The following is a 21167-nucleotide window of genomic DNA, read 5'->3' on the forward strand; positions in this document are numbered from 1 at the left end:
TTTACATATTCTGTAGAAGGTGAGAGAGAGAATATGTACAAGAGAGAGAGCAGAGCCTGGCCTTCCTCAGGAACAGAGGTAATATTGTGAACATAATATCACAATAACCCGAAATGCTAAATCTATTATTACCTCCATTTTACAGGGAAGGAAAACAAGACTCAGAAAGGCCAATTAACTTATCCTAAATCACAAGGCAGTCAGCAGCAAAGCAGGAATTTGAATCTGTTCTGTTTAACTGGAGTTTGGAGTCTCTTCATCTTATTGTACTGCCCCTATAGTTTCTGCTAAGGGAAGGGAAGTAGCGGATTCAAAATAATCTGAGAAATGGGAGTTAGAGGAGGAGGGGAATGAGAAGAAAATGTACTGGTAATTATCTCATAACTGAAGTTCTTAAGTAAAAACCAATTTAATTTAAGTCTCTCTGTGTTTGATTTTTTTTGTCTTGCCAAAAGTATAATCTTATACCACGGTAATGAAACAGAAAGAGTCTTAAATAACTTTTAAGTAAGGGGGTTTATTTGCCAAAGTTGAACTTGAAGTACTAGCTCAGATAATCACTCAAATCTTGTGAGAATGAGAATTCCTCAGTATCTCTTTGGAGGCCATGATTCCTATTTTTGCTTAAGAATTATCTTTTACTTTATTAATGAAGTATTCTTAATGAGTGTAATATAATTAGAAGATATGTCTCTAAATCCCCAGGAAGAGAGTCATAACTTTCCACAATTTTACACATTTTTTTCTGCTTCCCATTTAAAACCATAATTTTCCAGCTAAAATAAATTTCATCTATGAATATGCCCATATTATTACTGTATAGGAAACTATACCTACACTGCCATCTGCTGTGTCAAGATTAGGTGACAAATTACTCACATAAACTGGACATGATGAATGCAAAATACACATATGAAAATCCTTTATCAATTTGTTTTACGAAAATGAGTGCAAGGGAAAATATATGCTTGCAGTTATATATTTCACATTGTACTGGAAGCAGGGGGAGGAATTGTATGTGTGTGTGTTGGAATACTCCTGGGCAGAGATGGGAGTGGCTCTGACTCCAGAGGAAGGAGCAGGCATAGAGAGAAATTGAGAATAATTTAGAACCACCCATTTACACATTGAAAGAAACTTTAGACAGCTATCTAATCTTTTGTATGAAGAATCTGAGGTCAGATAGCGTTAACTGACTTAACTCCTGTAGTGTTTTTCTTCTTCTTCTTCATCTCATTATTTCTTAAGACATTTCTTAACCTGCCCAATTAAGACCTTCATCCCTTCATACCTGAACAGTTTCCTTAATTTAATTTTGCTTTTGTCTAATGTATTTGTCCTTTGGTTTGTATCATCTGCTCCTGGAGTCAAAGAAGCCTGCTAATTAACTTGCTCTACGGAGCAGCACTCAAAATGAATTGCCAACACCACTCCACAGTGATGCTATGTTAAGGACGGAAAATGAGATCCACAAATGGAGGCTGCAGGAAGGCCTTCCCAGTTATTTATTTCTGAAGCGGTCTTTGAACAGTTTCAGGCAAAGCTTCAGAAATCAGCAAACTAAAGGCTCAGGATGCAGGTTTACATTTTTTTTTTTTTTTGTATAATATGAAAATGAGTCGGTCAAAGTCCTTCTAGCAAGAAAACCACAAAAGTCAACAGCAAGGCCCTTAGGCATTGACTGTAAAAGGGCTCTAGGCAGTCCTGACAGCAGTAGGTTTCACAGTTAACAATTCCGAAACCACTGGGCCAAAATCGCAGATGTTTGATATACATGATACAATAATATTCCGATATAAATTCAGCTTGAATGATGCACTGCCACACTCTGTCAGTCAGAAATTTAAGTATGTCTGATGAACTGGTAGAGTAGACCTGACACGATTTAACAGATCCTCCTGTGAGAACCTTAGCGAAAGAAAGATCTCAATAGTGGAGCCTCCCCTTGCAGACTTCATAAAAACTGAGTGAATGTGTTCAAAATCATTTGTCATCAGGGAAATGCAAATTAAAAACACAAGTAGATACCATGAATGACTAAAATTGAAAGGTGATAATACCAAATGTTGGAGAAGGGATTCTATTGGAACCTTCAGCTTCTTACATTAGAAATGGTACAGGTTGGTTGTTTTTAATAAAAAAATTTAATCTGCCCTGTGATTCATCAATTCCTCTCTTAAATTTTTGCCCATGTGAAATGAAAATGTATGTCCACAAAGAGACTATGTAAGAATATTTATGGCTGCTTTTTTTTTTTGTAATAGCTTCAAACTAGAAATGATCCAAATACTCAACAGATTACCATATAGTCATACATAGAACACTACTTAACGGAAAAGAACAAACTCCTATAATTACCAACATGGTGAACAGGCCAGACTCAAAAGCCTACATCTTGCTTAATTCTATTTGTGTGACTTATTTTATTTTTACTACTTTTTTTCTTTTTAGGGCCACACCCATGGCATATGGAAGTTCCCAGGCTAGGGGTCAAACTGGAGCTGCAGCTCCCAGCCTACTCCATTGCTACAGCAATGTAGGATCTGAGCTGTGTCTGTGACCTACACCATAGCTCTGGGCAAAGACGGATCCCTAACCCACTGAGCGGGGCCAGGGATTAAACCCATATCCTTATGGATATTAGTCAGGTTCATTACCGCTGAGCCACAATGGGAACTACCATTTATGTGATTTTTTAGAAGAGGCTAAACTGATAGAAATCAGAATAGTGATTGTGGAGTTCCCGTCGTGGCGCAGTGGTTAACGAATCCGACTAGGAACCATGAGGTTGCGGGTTCGGTCCCTGCCCTTGCTCAGTGGGTTAACGATCCGGCGTTGCTGTGAGCTGTGCTGTAGGCTGCAGACGCGGCTCGGATCCCACGTTGCTGTGGCTCTGGCGTAGGCCAGTGGCTACAGCTCCGATTCAACCCCTAGCCTGGGAACCTCCATATGCCGCGGGAGCGGCCCAAGAAATAGCAACAACAACTACAAAAAGACAAAAGACAAAAAAAAAAAAAAAAGAATAGTGATTGATGATAGAAAGGGGTGGGAGTTGATAGAAGGGGGTACAAGAAAACTTTCTAGGTCACAGAAATGTTCTGCATCTTGATTTAAGCAGTGATTACGTGGGTATATATATTTACCAAAACTGTTCAAATTGTACACTTAAGATCTGAGCATTTTACTGTATGTAATTTCTTTTAAAGTCAGTTTTTATTAAAAATATAAATTGGTTATACAAATGACATATTATGAAGAGAGTATTAGTAAATGAACTCTAAAATGAACAGCAGGAGTTCCCGTCGTGGCATCGGAAATGAATCCAACTAGGAGCCATGAGGTTGCCCCTTTGATCCCTGGCCTTGCTCAGTGAGTTAAGGATCCAGAGTTGCTGTGAGCTGCGGTGTAGGTCACAGACCCAGCTCTAGTGTTGCTGCGGCTGTGGTGTAGACAGGCAGCTGTAGCTCTGATTGGACTCCTAGCCTGGGAACATCCATATGCCTTGGGTGTGGCCCTAAAAAACAAACAAAAATAAATATATAAAATAAAATAAAATGAACAGCACTATGTAAAAACAACTGAAATACATAATCTTCTGAAGCAGAATTTGCTATAGCTATATTTGTAAATCAATTAGTATTCCATGTCTTTCAGGTCATGGAATGAGCCTCAGTGCTATGATGTGGCTCTTTGTTAAAAGACTATTCTATTGATATGAAATTCATAGTACTAATGAAACTCTTGGTAAGAATCATAAATATAATTCTGCAGCATCAATTTATTGGCTTTGCTTCAAATGCATCCTTTATGTTACTCTGTAAAAATTGTTCTGGGCCCTTTAAATATTTTTCCTCCAAAGCTGACAGGATATTAAGCTTTCTCAGTAGAGGGCGCTAGAGAGACATTGCAAGAGAAAGTCCGGGTTTTGCTTCTACTGAGGTCACTTGGCAGGCTCTTGGGAATCCAGCTTCCCCCAGTTCTGTTTCTGCAGCAGGGGTTGCTTCTCCAACATCTGGCTCATGTTGCCTGGGCAGCTGCTCCAGGGTCCACTTCCCACCACACAAGGCCTCCCCAGCATTAAGCACCCAGCCACCAGCAGCTTCACCCAGAAACTCCCTCAGGGAGTTTTTTAATGGAGTGCCCTGGTAAAACACTTCCTTGAATAGATTTCTTCAGCACCCTAGAGGATGAATTTCCAGCAAAATACCCTGGTACAAAGCAGAGTCCTCCAGCAATGTCTAGATCTCAGTCCTGGGAGGCAGGGGTGGGGGGTTTCCTTGGGTATCCTATCTAAACTGCTCCTTATACCTATGCTGCTCCTACTTTGGTTGTTGTTGTTGCTTTTTAGCGCCACACTTGCAACACATGGAGGTTCTCAGGCTAGGGGTGGAATCAGAGCTACAGCTGCTGGCTGATGCAACAGCCACAGCAATGCAGGATCCCCACTGAGTCTGCAACCTACACCACAGCTCATGGCAACACCAGATTCTTAGCCACTGAGCAAGGCCAGGGATCGAACCCGCAACCTCATGGTTAGTAGTTGGATTTGTTTCTCCTGTGCCACAATGGGAACTCCCTGCCCCTACTTTTTAGATTTCTCTTTATTTCTTACTAGACAATCTCTCATATCTCCAATGCCCTGTTATAATTAATAATTCTTTACATTAAACCTTCACTTTTGAAATTAGTGTGTGGCTGGCATCTCTCTCCTGATTGCACCCAGATTAATACACCCTCTTAGAAGAGAAGTGAAAATGAAATATTTTTTAAATTCAAGATACTTTATCAGGCACTTGATAAAAGCAGCAGTTTCCCACAACAAAAAGTGTTTACTCATACAGAAATAAAATAGAGTATCTAAAGAAATGGAAATGATTTACACATATAGCTAAGAAAAATAAAGCACATATAGAGACTTTTTAATTCTTTCCTACTGACAAAAACAGTTTAAATAACCGTAATTATGTTTGTTTACTTTGGGATGAGCAAGATGTATACATTTTACTATCTTAGAAGGGTCTTTATAGTGCCTAAACACTTAAAATAGGCTTAATCTGGAGTTCCCATTGTGGCTCAGTGGTTAACAAATCCGAGTAGAAACCATGAGTTTGCAGGTTCGATCCCTGGCCTTGCTCAGTGGGTTAAGGATCCGGCATTGCCGTGAGCTGTGGTGTAGGTTGCAGACGCGGCTTGGATCCCACATTGCTGTGGCTGTGGCGTAGGCTGGTGGCTACAGCTCCTATTGGACCCCTAGCCTGGGAACATTCATATGCCACAGATGCGGCCCTAGAAAAAGGCAAAAAGATAAAATAAAATAAAATAAGATAGGCTTAATCTAAGGTAAATTCAGGGGAGCGATAGACAACCAATGACTAACAAGCTCTCTGCTTTCCTCAGTAAAAAATTTCTGAAACCTGGAATGGTCTTCCCGTTATGGCTCAGCAGGTAACAAACCTGACTAGTATCCATGAGGACACCCGTTTCAATCCCTGGCCCCGCTCAGTGGGTTAATGACTCAGTGCTGCTGTGAGCTCTGGTGTAGGTCGCAGACACAGCTTGGATCCCAAGTTGCTGTGGCTGTGGTGTAGACTGGCTGCAGCTCTGAATTGACTCCTAGCCTGGGAAAGTCCATATGCCATGGGTGCGGCCTTAAAAAGACAAAAAAAAAAAAAAAAAAATTCAAAACTTACTATCATTAAGGAAACATTTCTTTCTTTCTCTTGGATTTCCTGTTGTGGCTCAGCAGAATATGACTGGTATCCATGAGGATGCAGGTTCGATCCCTGGCCTCCCTTTGTGGGTTAAGGATCTGGAGTTGCCATGAGCTCTGGTGTAGGTCAAAGCTGTGGCTTGGATCTGGCATTGCTGTGACTGTGACATAGGCCAGCAGCTATAACTCCAATTCTACCCCTAGCCTAGGAACTTACATATGCCAAGAGTGCAACCCTAAAGAGACCCCCCAAAAAAGGAAACATTTCTTCTTTTTTTCTCTTTTTGATTGTGCCTGCTGCATGCAAAATTTCCCAGGCCAGGAACTGAAACTGCACCACAGTAGCAATTTGAAATGCAGCAGTGACAACACCAGGACCTTAACCTGATGAGCCACAGGAGAACTCCTACAAAATATTTCTTAATTAAACAATTAGAAGAGAGAATTGAGAGAGAACAGTTTTATAAAAGGGAGAAGTACAGTAGTTACGGGCATTAACAAGCTATATTACATCTCTGCGCTTTAGTTTCCTCATCTGTAAAAGGAGGCTGTACATAATTTTTTAACTTTTTTGCCCATGCCCTCGGCATTTGGAAGTTCCTGGGCCAGCGACTGAACCCATGACACAGCAGCAACCAAAGTCACTGCAGTGACAGTGCCAAATCCTTAATCCATTTAATCACAGGAGAACTCCTTAAACTTTTTAAAATAGTTTAAAAAAAATAACACCATCTGTAAATTCTTGGGCTCAAATAGCACTCTTCTGTCACAATATTTTTTTTTAATTTTTACTTTTTTAGGTTTTTATTTTTTCTATTATAGTTGAGTTACATTGTTCTGCTGTACAGAAAAGTGACCCAGCCATATATACACATATATATATGTATATATATACACACACATTCTTTTTCTCACATTATCCTCCATCATGTTCTGTCACAAGTGACTAGATATAGTTCCCTGTGTTACACAGCAGGATCGCATTGCTTATCCACTCCAAATGCAATAGTTTGCATCTACTAACCCCAACCCCAAACTCCCAGGCAACCACAAGTCTGTTCTCCAAGTTTGTGAGTTTGTTTCTTTTCTGTAGATATGTTCATTTGTGCCATATATTAGATTCCATATATGTGCTATCATGTGATATTTGTCTTTCTTTCTTACTTCACTTAGTATGAGAGTCTCCAGTTCTATCCATGTTGCTGCAAATGGCATTATTTTGTCCCTTTTATGGCTGAGTAGTGTTCCATTGTGTATATGTACCACATCTTCTTTTTTTTTTTTGTCTTTTTGCCATTTCTTGGGCCACTCCCTCGGCATATGGAGTTTCCCAGGCTAGGGGTCGAATCGGAGCTATGGCCACCAGCCTACACCAGAGCCACAGCAACTCGGGATCCAAGCTGCGTCTGCAACCTAAACCACAGCTCACGGCAACGCCAGATCCTTAACCCACTGAGCAAGGGCAGGGATCAAACCCGCAAGTTCATGGTTCCTAGTCGGATTCGTTAACCACTGCACCACGACGGGAACTCCTGTACCACATCTTCTTAATCCATTCATCTGTCGATGGACATTTAGGTTGTTTCCATGTCTTAGCTATTGTGAATAGTGCTGCAATGAACATAGGGATGCATGTATATTTCTCAATGAAAGTTTTGCCCAGATATATGCCCAGGAGTGGGATGGCTGGGTCATATGGTAGTTCTGTATTTAGTTTTCTGAGATACCTCCATACTGTATTCCATAGTGGTTTTACCAATTCACATTCCCACCAGCTGTGTAGAAGGGTTCCCTTTTCTCCACACCTGCTCCAGCATTTGTCATCTGTTGAATTGTTAATGATGGCCATTCTGACTGCTGTGAAGTGGTACCTCATTGCAGTTTTGATTTGCATTTCTCTAACAATTAGTGATGTTGAGCATTTTTTCATGAGCCTGTTGGCCATCTGTGTATCTTCTTTGGAGAAATGTCTATTCAGGTCTTTTGCCCATTTTTCAATTGGGTTGGTTTTTTTGTTGTTGAGTTTATATAAGTTGTTTGTATATTTTAGAGACAATATTAATTATTGCTAGCACTTACATGACATTTATGTGCCAGCATTATTCTAAATACTTTGCATGCATTAAACTCATTTAATCCTCACAACAACACTATGAGGTGGGATACTACTATTCCTCATTGTATCAAAGAAGAAACTGAAACAGGTTAAGTAAATAACTTCCTAAGATCACACAACTGGTAAGCAACAAACCTGGGATTTATGCCCATGCAATCTGGATCAAAGCTCTGGAAAATTATGCTACGCATTGAAACAGAAGAGAACACAAAGGGCATGTATTTCTCCCTCCTCAGAGTTGACTTGCAGCCTGGGTACCTGAAGGGCCTCAGCTCACTACTGCTGTGATCCGGAAGTGCACAGACAAAGATTCCACAGGGCAGCTCGGAGCAAGATTATTATCAAGGTAACACTCTTTGCATTCCCAGTATCTAAGGAAACTACACTGCATATAAATGAAAGGTATGCTTATAGTACCTCCAATCCTCACATGCCTTTAAACACTCAATTCAAAGCATTTTTTTTTTTTTTGTCTTTTGTCTTTTTATTTTGTCCCTTTTATGGCTGAGTAGTGTTCCATTGGTCTTTTTAGGGCCAAACCTGAGGCATATGGAGGTTCCCAGGCTAGGGATGGAATCAGAGCCGTAGCCACCAATCTATGCCATAGCCACAGCAATGCCAGATTCAAGCCACGTGTGTGACCTACACCACAGCTCATGGCAATGCCAGATCCTTAACCCACTGAGTGAAACCAGGGATTGAACCTGCAACCTCATGGTTCCTAGTGGGATTCGTTTCCACTGCACCACTATGGGAACTCCAATTCAAAGCATTTTACTAAACTCTTTTCCAGGAGAATGGACCTCAGGCATACCACAGAGAAGCATGGAGTGTTAAGGGATACTGCAACTGGAAACCTGACCTTCAATTCCTATTTCACAATACACATGGGAAGTGGAATAGTTTTGCATTAGTTTCTTATACCTGGTAAACAGGTAGGCAGAGGAAAGTGGTATGCAGAGGATTTAAAACCATGCAAAACATGACTAATTGAAAAATACAGAAAATGTAATATTCATTCTTCATTATTAGGTGAAAGGTTATTGGGGAACAAAATATCTGCACAGTACCAAACTACCAGCCCCTAGAATACTTACTAATTGCAAAGAGGAAAATAGGTACTTAAAATAGAGAGATGGGGCTGCAACCACTTAAAGTGTTCAAACTTGAGCACATAACAGTAGGACAACCTGATGTGATGCACTGTGGACATTATAGCATCTTAAAGTATTCTCTTTTTATGAACATAATTGATATACAGTAGTCTGTAACTCTCAGGTGTACTACATAGTAATTTTATATCTGCATACATTATGAAATGATCATCCTAAGTCTAATAACCATCTCTTCCCATTAAAGTTTGGTACAATATTATTGACCATATTCCTTATGCTGTATATTACATTCTCATGGCTTGTTTTATAACTGGAGCTTTGTATTTCTTAATTTCCTTTACCTATGTAGAATATATTCCTAGAACAAGTGGGGAAAATTAAACAGAGGGATGGAATATTTGATATTAGCTTAAAATTTCTAATTTTCTTACCTGTAATAGTAGTACTATGGTTATATAGGAAAATGTCTCATTAGGAGATATGTGCTTTAGTGTTTAAGGGCAAAGTGTTATAATGTCTGTAACTTACTTGCAAATAGTGATGCAAAAAAAAGTGTGTGTGTGCATGTGTGTGGGTATGAGTGTATGGATGTGGGTGTATGGGTGTGCCTTCCTACGTGGAGAGAGAGAGAAACCAAATGTAGCAAAGCATTAACATTTTTCAAAACTAGGTAGAGAGTATATAGGTGTTCATTAAACTATTCTTATTTTTTGCTTATTTAAATATTTCCATAATAAAAGCTAGAAACAACATAAAATTTAAAAAGTCATGTCACTCTAGCTCTCAGAAATACTCCTAACATATTGGTTTAAATCCTTTTAGCCTTTTTTTCTATGCACAGACAACTTTTCCTTAAAAAAACAAACAACCCAGTTTCAAATATACATTGGTACCAGTTAATTTATTTAGTCAAACATCTTCCACAGGCCAGGAGCATAAATACTAAAAGATCTCTTTGGGAGTTCCCGCAGTGGCTCAGTGGTTAATGAATCCAACTAGGAACCATGAGGTTGCAGGTTCGACCCCTGCCCTTGCTCAGTGGGTCAAGGTTCTGGCGTTGCCCTGAGCTGTGGTGTAGGTTGCAGACGCGGCTGGAATCCCGCGTTGCTGTGGCTCTGGTGTAGTCCGGCAGCTACAGCTCCGATTAGACCTCTAGCCTGGGAACCTCCATATGCCTCGGAAGCGGCCCAAGAAATGGCAAAGACAAGAAAAAAAAAGATATCTTTCAGTTTTCACTGAATGCACTTTGAGAATTCAATGTGCCTCACTTATTACAACTATAGTTTGTAAAAATCCCACAAAACAGATAGATTAAACAATTTGTATACTTTAACTATATAGTGACCTCAGGCAAGCTGCTTAACCTCCCTGTGCCTCAGGGATAATGCTGAAAGCTTAAATAATAGACAAAAGGAGCTTAGATCCACGTCTGGCACTTGAGAGCTAATTTACTGAGCTCTTGTGATTGTTGCCCCTTTTTAAAAAGGGCTACACTGTACTTGGCTTCATGCTGGGGTCACAGCTAGAAACTGGACATAACCTGTACCAGACCTAGTAGTCTATCCCCATTATCCCCTCCCTTGCTTTATATATATATATATATATATATATATATATTTTTTTTTTTTTTTGGTCTTTTTGCCATTTCTTGGGCCGCTCCCACGGCATATGGAGGTTCCCAGGCTAGGGGTCGAATCGGAGCTATGGCCACCAGCCTACACCAGAGCCACAGCAACTCGGGATCCGAGCCGCGTCTGCAACCTACACCACACCTCACGGCAACGCCGGATCATTAACCCACTGAGCAAGGGCAGGGATGGAACCCGCAAGTTCATGGTTCCTAGTCGGATTCGTTAACCACTGCACCACGACGGGAACTCCGCTTTTTTTTTATATTAAAATAAGCCTCTTTCCAAATGTAAAATACAGAAAAATGTTAACTTTCTAAAATGGGTTATGCTGGAGTTCCAGTCCTGAGCGCAGCAGAAATGAACCCAACTAGGCACCATGAGGTTGGGGGTTCCATCCCAGGCCTCGCTCAGTGGGTTAAGGCGCCGGCATTGCCCTGAGCTATTGGAATAGGCTGCAGACATGGCTTGGATCTGGCGTTGCTGTGGCGTAGGCCTGAAGCCGTGGCTCCCATTCGACCCTTAGCCTGGGAACCGTCATATGCTGCGCGAGTGGCCCTTAAAAAAAAAAAAAGGGTCATGCTTTTTTATTTTCCCTATTTTAGCCACCTCCACCTGAAATGAGGCATTTGTATGAGAGCCTCGCCTGAACTCTGTAAGTTATAATAGCGAGAGACCAGGTTCCCGACCACAGCTGCTGCGGTAACAGCCTGGCCTGCAAACAAAACCCAGGAGGTACCCACCAAGCTGGTTGCTCCTGCAGCTTCGCCCCCGTTGAGCGCACGCGTCAGCATCCTCAACTCTGATTGGTCTGTTTCCCCAGCTCGCCGGCATCACTTAATCGAATCGGCGTGGCGCTTGTTGAGCAGCAACCGGCGTACGCAAGGAGCTTGAGCGTCCTGTGGAGCGCGCGGGAGGTCAGGCCATGAACTTGGGGTAAGCAGTGGAAAGATGGGGCGACGCTGGGCTGACCCTTGGAGTCCTTCCTGGAGACCCTTTCAGGCTTGTGGCGCCCCAAGCGGCAGTGCCCGGCTCCCTGAGGTGGAGAGGGGCGAGGTCGGCCTTTACCGCCCCCCGCAGCCTTGACTTTTCCGCTTCATATCTCGGATTTAGATGTCTGTGCCTCCCTTCCGCCCTCTCATTCACCTCAGGATGGAGCGGGAGGAGAGGCGTGAGGGCAGGTGGAGAGATGAAGCTTAGCAGCTTCCTGAGGAGAAATCCTGGCCCAGGCCCTGGCGCTTTGCAACCCTGTCTTTGGGTTCTTTGCAGAATGTCAGAGCGCCCAGAGGAGTTTGGCGCCCGCCAAATGAGAAGCAGAGGCTTCTCGAATCATGTATTCTCAGTGCCTGGCATCTCATAGGGCCTCATTAAGTAGTGGTTGAGTAAATAAAAAGGACTGTCGTGTGGTTTTTATCACTGGGAAATTTGTTATTTTGAGATGATTAAAAAGTCACTAAGTTTAGACTCGTCCATATCATTTAGCAATTTTTTTTTGTTCTAGAATCTAGGGATGTAAAAATAAATAAGAGAGTCTGCCCCTGAACACGTTTTCAGTGCAGTAACGCTGAATAGGCATACATTATTACTTCAAGGTCTTTCAAGTTTCACCAACGTAAATAGGAGCTGGTCGTAACCGCACAACCGCGAAACCTTTAAAACCTATCCTTTGCAGTGTTTAGAGCAGTAAGTTGAAGTCATGTAATTTCCCCTACCTTAGCATCAGTGCAAATATCGTGATGCGTTTCTTTTACTGGTCCATTGCATTTTATTTTGTCTCTTGGACGTGACTTTTATCCCCGTTGATGTTATTGACATGTCTTTCTCTATCTCTCTCATTAAAACTAAATTAACTGAGTGGACTGCTGTTTTGTTTTCAGTGGAATTTTTATTAGAACCTTAACAGATATACAAGTTTCCTTTGCAGCATTTCCTTTTGTTTTGTGCTTTTGGATTTCACAGGCACAAATAAAGTGTAGAGGCCAGTTTATTATGGATGTATTGCTGTGATAGTAACACAAGCGTCACTAAGTGTGAATATGTATTAGTTGAAATATTCAAAATAGAGTAGAACTCCATGCTCAGGCAGTTAATAACCCTGGTGGCAATATTCTAGTTCATTTTCAAATAATGCTCTAACAGGCCATAGAATGTGTTAGTCATGAGACCATCATAAAACTAATAAATGGTAGTTAGATATGTTTTGCTCCTTTAATGTAGGTGAGGAGTTTTATAACAGTGTTATTTTTTCCAGTTAGAGTTAGAAGAATTAAATGATGGGGAAGTTCCCAATGTGGATCAGAAGGTTAAGAACCTGACTGGTATCCATGAGGATGTGGGTTTGATGCCTGGCCTCACTCAGTGGGTTAAGGATCTGGTGTTGCCCCAAGCTATGGTGTAGGTTGCGGATGCTGCTTGGATCTGGCATTGTTGTGGCTGTGATGTAGGCCAGCGGCTAGGGTCAGATTCAACCCCTAGCCTGAAAACTTACATACGCTGCAGGTGTGGCCCTAAAAAGACAGAAATACATAAATAAATAAATAGATAACCGTTATGATAACCAGTCTAATTTATTGTTTGTCAGCTAACAAAATGAAATTTCAGGTTAAAAATGATAAATTCTTTGTATTTTTGGAAAGTTTCAGGAATTTTCTCCATGTAATTTTAAATTTTATCTTGGTTTGAAAAATGTTTTCAAAGAATGGTTTCAACTATACCTCAGTTTTTAAAAAATGAACACCTGTTGAAATTTTTTTTTTTTTTTTTTGTCTTTTGCCCTTTTCTAGGGCCGCTCCCGCGGCATATGGAGGTTCCCAGGCTAGGGGTCGAATCGGAGCTGTAGCCACCGGCCTATGCCAGAGCCACAGCAACGTGGGATCCGAGCCGCTTCTGTGACCTACACCACAGCTCAAGGCAACGCTGGATCCTTAATCCAATGAGTGAGGCCAGGGATTGAACCTGCGTCCTAATGGATGCTAGTCAGGTTCGTTAACTGCTGGACCACGATGGGAACTCCAAAAATGACAACTTTCTTGTATTTTGCAGAGATGGTTTAAAGCTTGAAACTGAATTCTTGGATGGAAAAACCAAGCTAATATTGTCTCCATATGGTATGCTATGTTACTGGAAATCTAAAATGCTAACTTTTAAGTTATACTTGTTTAACACATTTTTTTTTTGCTTGTAATGGAATGTTTTTATTAAATGATACTTTGAAAAAAGGTGGTTTCCCTAACTGCCTCAAATTTATATTTAGCCAAGTTAGATTATATCATTGCTTACCCTGTCAGTATTTGTATAATTTGCTGTTTCAGTATATATCATTTGTAATACCTTTTATTATATTTGTATATAGCAGATATGCTTATTGCCTAATGAAAAAATCTAGGTGGAATTTATATGAATATGTTCTGTTCATGTAAAGAATTATTTTTTAGAAACTTACATTTATACTAAGACTATAGTTTTAAAATCATTTTCAGTATTTTAAAATTCACAGTATTCACATTATTTTCTTTTTTTCTGATCTATTTATGGTTTTACCTTGAAAATTAAACAAAAATAAAATAAAAAGACTTGAAACACACTGTAAAAGTTAGAACACTCAAGTTAATGCTTGGCAGATTAATGTTTTTACTTAATATTTTCTTAAACCAGTAGTAATTAAAATTTTCTTTTGTGACTGCCTTAGTATGTTTTTGGTTAATAGTTTAGTAATTTTTTTTTTCTTTTGTAGAACATAAATCAAAAATTTCTGTAAAGGTAAGCCAAATGACTTTGACTTGACTTATTTTCACTTGTGAAATGCAGCTTACTTTACAGTGATTTGAAAATAATTCCTGTCAAACTGTTATAAAGTGTTTGGAGTGATGGTGAAAAGTTGTCATTCCGTTGCTTTCAGGCTGGTCCTTTCACAGAAGTGGAATAATTTTTCAGTTTAAAAAGTCTTATATAACTCATTTCTCTAGATCAGTGTTGTCCAATAACACTTTCTGCAGTGATGGAAATGTTCTAAAATCAGTGCTGTCCAATATGATAGCCAGCCACTAGCCATGTGTAGTTACTGAGCACTTAAAATGTGGCCACTGTGACTAAGGAAGTGAACTTTTAACTCATTTATTTGATTTTTAATTTAAATTGACGGAGTTCCCGTCATGGCGCAGTGGTTAACGAATCCGACTAGGAACCATGAGGTTGCGGGTTCGGTCCCTGCCCCTGCTCAGTGGGTTAACGATCCGGCGTTGCCGTGAGCTGTGGTGTAGGTTGCAGACGCGGCTCAGATCCCGCCTTGCTGTGGCTCTGGCGTAGGCCGGAGGCTACAGCTCCGATTCAACCCCTAGCCTGGGAACCTCCATATGCCGCAGGAGCGGCCCAAGAAATAGCAACAACAACAAAAGACAAAAAGACAAAAGACAAAAAATAAATAAATAAATAAAAAATAAATTTATGGAGTTCCCAGTGTGGTGCAGTAGACTAAGAATCCAACTACAGTGGCTTAGGTTGCTGCAGAGGTGTGGGTTTAATCCCTGGCAGCTGTGGTTCAGATTCAGTCACTGGCCTGGGAACCTCCATAGGCTGCAAATGCAGCCATTAACTAACTAACTAACTAACTAAATAAGTAAATTTAATAGCTACTATACTGGACAGTACAGCTTCTGAGAGCTCTAAAAATCAATATTCAGAATTTTTTGAAATAGAATTTTCTTTTCTTACTCAAATTCCATTTTCCCACACCTAAAGGATGTATTTGACAGAATCTTACATGCATTTAGCTTCCTCCTTTAAGAATTTACACTTGAGGAGTTCCCATCATAACGCAGCAGTTAACAAATCTGACTATTATCCATGAGGATGCAGGTTTGATCCCTGGCCTTGCTCAGTGGGTTAAGGATCCAGCGTTGCTATGAGCTGTGGTGTAGATGGTAGATGTGACTCGCATCCCACATTGCTGTGGCTGTGGTGTAAGCCAGCAGCAGCTCTGATTCAACCCCTAGCCTGGGAACCTCCGTATGCCACGGGTGTAGCCCTAAAAAGCAAAAACAGGAAAAAAAAATTTATACTGGAGCTAAGTGATAATTCCCCCCCCCCTTTTTTGACTGCACCCATGGCATGCAAAAGTACCTGGGCCTGGTATTAAACCTAAGCCACAGCAGTGACAATGCCAAATCCTTAACTGCTAGGCCACCAGGTAACTCCAGCGATAATTTTCTTTTATTTTTTGTCAGGAGCCCACAGTGCCTTTTGCTACAAAATACATTGCCCCTTTAAAATTTTGATAACATACTTTTCTTGTTTCCCATTTCTTTTCCCATTAAGCAGCAGATGTTTTTACTCTTCTCTTTCATAACTCACTATATCCCCTTTTATTTTGCAGCTGTCTTAAAGTCTATCTTTGTATGTCTGAATAGAGCCCACTTTGGGTGACATAGCACTTTTCTTGTCAACTCTGAACCCTTGATGGATTTTCCATTTCTTCCAGATTTAATCAAGGTGGAGAAGTTGCTTTAGTATTTCATATACCAGTCACTTGATAAATGGGTGATGATGATCAGAGTAATTGTATAAACTACATACAAAAATTATCACATACATACAGTATATATATATCTTATGTGTTCCCTTAGTCACAGAGCACAGACTGTATATTTTTTCCTGGCCCTGCCCTATTACAATATAGCAACTAACTCTTCTTATTTGAGTCACATTAACAAATACAGTGCCCTCTTTCAAGCTCCTAAATAAAAAAGTACATATAATAGTTGATTTCTATCTTCCCCTGCCCTCTCTCCTCTCTTGCATGTTCCCTCTTTAATTGTATCCTTAATGGATTTGCTGTGGTCACTACATTTGTGAAGATATTTTGTTATCTTTTTAACTAAGAACATTTGGAGATCCCATTTAATGCCTGTGATAAAGTTACTAGTCTTAGACTTCTGGTAGAAGCATTACAAAATTCTGTTAGCAATATAGGGAATTCTTTTTCTAGGATTCTTTTTTTCCAGAGGAACTAATGTATCTCACCTGATGTTGATCTTAAATTATTTATTGTCTTGAAGCTAATTGTTTGGGTTTATATTCCTCTTGCTTTTGGGACTCCAAAATACTGATGCCTGGTAACTATGAAGTGATAGATATGTTAATTAGCTTGATTATGGTGATTTTTTCACAGTGTATACATGTAGCAGATCATCAAATTGTACACCTTAAATATATTTCTTGGCCGTGCCCAGTGGCATGTAGAAGTTGGGCCAGAGATCGAAGCTGTGCCACAGCAGTGACAACCCTAGATCCTTTACCACTAGGCCACAAGGGAAATCTTAAATATATGTAGTTTTTAATGGTCAATTAAACCTCATTAAAGCTGGAGAAAAATACCATTGCAACCTAAATCTCCCTTCTATATTGATTTTATTTCAAGGAGCTTATCTTTGCTTATTTATATAGTTGCTGAGATCCTCATTTCTTTCTTTGCTCTTCACAGAAAACAGAAATACTAGGAGTTCCCATTGTGGCTCACTGGGTTAACCACTCAACCTTGTCTCTGAGGATGCAGCTTCAACCCCTGACCTTTCTCAGTGGGTTAAGGATCCAGTGTTACTGTGAGCTGTGACATAGGTTGAAAATGCAACTCAGATCCAGCGTTGCTATTGCTGTGGCATAGGCCAGCAGCTTCAAGTCCAGTTTGACTCCTAGCCCAGGAACTTCCATGTGCTGCAGGTGTGGCCATGAAAAAAGGAAAAACAGCAACAACCAAAAACAGTAGTACTTTCTTCCTTTTTTTGTTTTATCAGTTTTTTAGTTTCCCAGCTTTTACAGTTCTTCAGCTGTATGTTAAATTCTCTTTTCTATAAGTTATTCATGCATTTTCTGGTCATAGTGCTTCTTTCCTTCTACTGGGGTGAGCTCCTGTAACACTTACCTACAGTTCCGTTTTTCCTCCTCTTCACAGGTTGAATTACTGTCATCTTCATAGTGTGCTTTATTTTGTATTTATTTTTTATTTTTTATTTTTTTTGCCTTTTTTTAGGGCTGTACCCACGGCATATGGAGGTTCCCAGGCTAGGGGTTGAATTGGAGCTGTAGCTGCTGGCCTACGCCACAGCCACAGCAACGCAGGATCCGAGCCATGTCTGTGACCTACACCACAGCTCATAGCAATGCTGGATCCTTAATCCACTGAGCAAGGCCAGGGTTTGAACCTCTGTCCTCATGGATGCTAGTTAGATTCATTAACCACTGAGCTATGACCGCAACTCCCATAGTGTGCTCTTTAAACACTACAAATTTTATCTTATCATCATCAACAAGTTGAACACATGTGGTCAGAATACTTTTTTTTTTTTTTTTTTTTTTTGCCATTTCTTGGGCCGCTCCCGCGGCATATGGAGGTTCCCAGGCTAGGGGTCGAATCAGAGCTGTAGCCACCGGCCTACACCAGAGCCACAGCAACGTGGGATCCGAGCTGCGTCTGCAACCTATACCACAGCTCACGGCAATGCCGGATCATTAACCCACTGAGCAAGGGCAGGGATCGAACCCGCAACCTCATGGTTCCTTGTCAGCTTCGTTGACCACTGTGCCAGGACGGGAACTCCAGAGTACTTTTTTAATTCTGTCAAAATCTCTCCTTTATTTTTCTGTAATCTGTGATAATGAATTTGAAGATTGTTACCAGTTTAATTTCTTAAGCTTTTATAAGAAAATGAAAGAAATATTAATGATTCAGTGTCATGGGTAATTTATAATTCTAAATTCTTAAAATTATCTCACAATTAGTTGAACTATAAAACATTTTTTAAGTTTGCATAGGTATTTCTATATGTGAGATTTAGAATAATAATACACTGAAGAGTGTATACAATATTCTTTTTTTTTTTTTTGGTTTTTTTACAATATTAGTTCTAAGCACATTTTATATTTTTATTTCTGGCTTTGCGATCCTGGCCCCATGTAAATTGTGAAGTTGGCCAGTGTTAAATGCATTGAACACTGGCTTTATGTATTTTTTTAATGTTATGAAAAATACTGGTAAAATTAAAACTCGGTAGAAGAGCATCATTCTACATAAAAATGTTTAGGATATGAAGACCCTATTTGATTTATTAAAATTCAGCTAACCCAGTAAACACTTGGGAAATGATTTGAGCTAGATTGCTTTTTCCTATTAAGTAACCTGAACAGAATTGAATATTTGTTTGGTAGTTCACAATTTTTGTTGCCTCCATTGTTGTTCTTCTCTGATGTTAAGCTACAGATCTATTCAGGATTGAGATAAATGTATATTGAGTTCATGAATGTCTTTGCTCCCTCCCTTTTTGTTTTTTTAAATTTATCCTCTCTTTTTTTATTAAGTAATTTTTAGATGATTTTTTTTCTGTACATTATTTCTGTTGTAGGTGGAATGTGGCAAAATAATTGTAGTTAAATCGGAGCTCCAATTACTAGGTTTCTGTTTAACGAGGATTTACTACAGCTGTAAAACTCCCGTATGTGTCTGCAGCTCCATTCTTGGCTCTATTTGTTCTATGACTATGAGAGAAAGAAATAAGTAAAACTGAGTTCCTGTTTCCTAGCAGGGATATCAATTGGGTAAATAACTGTATAACATAAGTAGAATAAAATGTATGCTATACCAGGGTTATGAAAAGAAGAAAACTTTGGAAAGAGCAGTTCTTTGTGGTTTGAGGAGACCAGGAAATGCTTCATAAATGAGGTGACACTTTAATTAGAACTTTAAAGACGAAGGAAGTATTTATAGTGAAAGAAGTAAGGAAGTATATTCTAAGTTCAGATAAAATAGTGAACAAAAGACCAAGATACAAAGCATAATTTGCATTTGGGGAATAGTGTGTACCTCAGGGGTGGGGGAGTATAGAACGTAAAACATAGGGTTATTATAATCATGAGCAGTTTAAATATACTCAAAGTGTTTGAACTTAGTTGATTTGCATGTAGGGAGCATTGAAGAATTTTTGGAATGTAGATACGATTTCTGTTGTAGGAAAATGCTTTGGGTAGATCTGTGAAGGACAGATTATCATAATAGGGACACTAGTTAAGGGCCAATTAGAGTAGTCCATGAGGAGTCTTTATGAGACCCTGAAGTATGGTAGCTAGCAGAATGGAACTAAGGGGCCAAAAATGAGAGACTTTTAAGATAGGTTAAGAGAATGCACTATGCTTATCAGCAGTTTGATTGAGAAACTGATTTTAAAAATGAAATACTCAATTGTTAGTGATCCCCAAAAAGTCACTGGGTCAAAGAAAGATGGGATTAGTAGGAACAATAATAGTTGGAGATAGGCGATAGGACTTAGCTCTGTAAGTTATGTGCAGCCTTAGTTAATCCATGCAGTGGTTTTCGAAAACTAGAATGAATTGTCATTGTTTAAAAATTGGAAAAATGTTAAGGTAAATATGGCATTTTTGATTCTTTTGAAATACTGGATGACCTAACAAGTAGACTCAGATTCCTGTTGGGCAGTGTAGGCTGCTTCTGAGTAGGGGCTGCCTCCTTTATGTGGAAAAGTGCTCTTCATTTCATCTTAGTTCCTACCCAACCTAATTTATGAAAGGGATTTAAATTTTCCACCTCTCATTTAGAGAAAATTAGTTATATAAAAATAGCCACAGAGCTCTGGCAAGGGCTGGTGGCTACAGCTCCAATTCGACCCCTAGCCTGGGAATCTCCATATGCCGAGGGAGCGGCCCAAGAAATGGCAAAAAGACCAAAAAAAAAAAAAAATTGCCACAGAGATAGAAGGGGTAAAGGCATTTTGGATGTAGTATTGGTATTATTAAAAGCCTAAAGCCTGGAATAAAAAGGTATAGCTAAGGTGAAGAAGATAATAAAAAAAATCTTGCCACTGATAATACATGTACATTTTGAAAAGTAGGATAAAGAGGGACTGATTAATTGTTCAAAGTATGATTGTGTATTAATGTAATTTCTAGAAAGATAATGATATTTGGAGTATGATAAGCCAAATGAAAGCCATGTGACATCTGCCCCACTCCTTGACATCAAGAATCATGTCTTGGAGTTCCTATCGAGGCGCAGTGGTTAATGAATCCGACTAGGAACCATGAGGTTGCGTGTTTGATCCCTGGCCTTGCTCAGTGGTTGAGGATCCAGTGTTGCCATGAGCTGTGGTGTAGGTTGCAGACATGGCTCAGATCCTGCATTGCTGTGGCTGTGGTGTAGGCTGACGGCTACAGCTCCAATTAGACGCCTAGCCTGGGAACCTCCATATGCTGCAGAAAGCAGCCCTAGAAAAGGCAAAAAGAAAAAAATTTAAAAAAAGAATCATGTCTTATTCATTTTATACTGCCAACATCTTTCCCGTAATGTTGGGCACCTAAAATGACTATTGAATTAGGTTAGATAAGTTTGCAGAAATGCATAGTGGATTAAATATGGGATAGATTTGAGATAGGCAGGCTGTAATCTGGTAGTGTGGTACTGAAAACCTGAATTTAGGCTTACTGTTATGTAAAAGGGGACAGAAAGATTCTTAGAAGGAAGAAATGACCAATACTTGTGGGAAGCTAAATAAGACTGTGGAGGAGGATAGTCAGTGATGACACCATGGTTGCTGGTC

General features: G+C 39.8%; 1 protein-coding gene across 21 annotated transcripts in view; it reads left to right on the top strand.

Annotated features, from left to right (window-relative positions):
• Positions 1-11436: 11436 nt before the first annotated feature.
• Positions 11437-21167, top strand: part of CCDC66 (coiled-coil domain containing 66) — a 55346-nt gene continuing 45615 nt past the window's right edge. For 14 of the 21 annotated variants that reach the window (XR_014823377.1, XR_014823378.1, XR_014823379.1 and 11 more), the window contains exons 1-3: positions 11437-11505; positions 13612-13676; positions 14303-14328. Coding sequence is in view for 3 of the 21 variants with exons in the window: in XM_005669664.4 (XP_005669721.1) it covers positions 11495-11505; positions 13612-13676; positions 14303-14328 (102 nt within the window). In the remaining 18 variants the exon portion in view is untranslated. Of the gene's footprint in view, positions 11506-13611; positions 13677-14302; positions 14329-17047; positions 17284-18962; positions 19156-21167 lie in introns of all 21 variants that reach the window. The other 7 variants (XM_084988672.1, XM_084988676.1, XM_084988680.1 and 4 more) reach the window with 3 other exon arrangements.

Source organism: Sus scrofa, chromosome 13 (genome assembly GCF_054392235.1).
Source record: "Sus scrofa isolate SSC_HxYL_T2T_F1_AM1 chromosome 13, Sscrofa_HxYL_maternal_Yorkshire_Landrace_v2.0, whole genome shotgun sequence".
Taxonomy (NCBI): Eukaryota; Metazoa; Chordata; class Mammalia; order Artiodactyla; family Suidae; genus Sus; species Sus scrofa.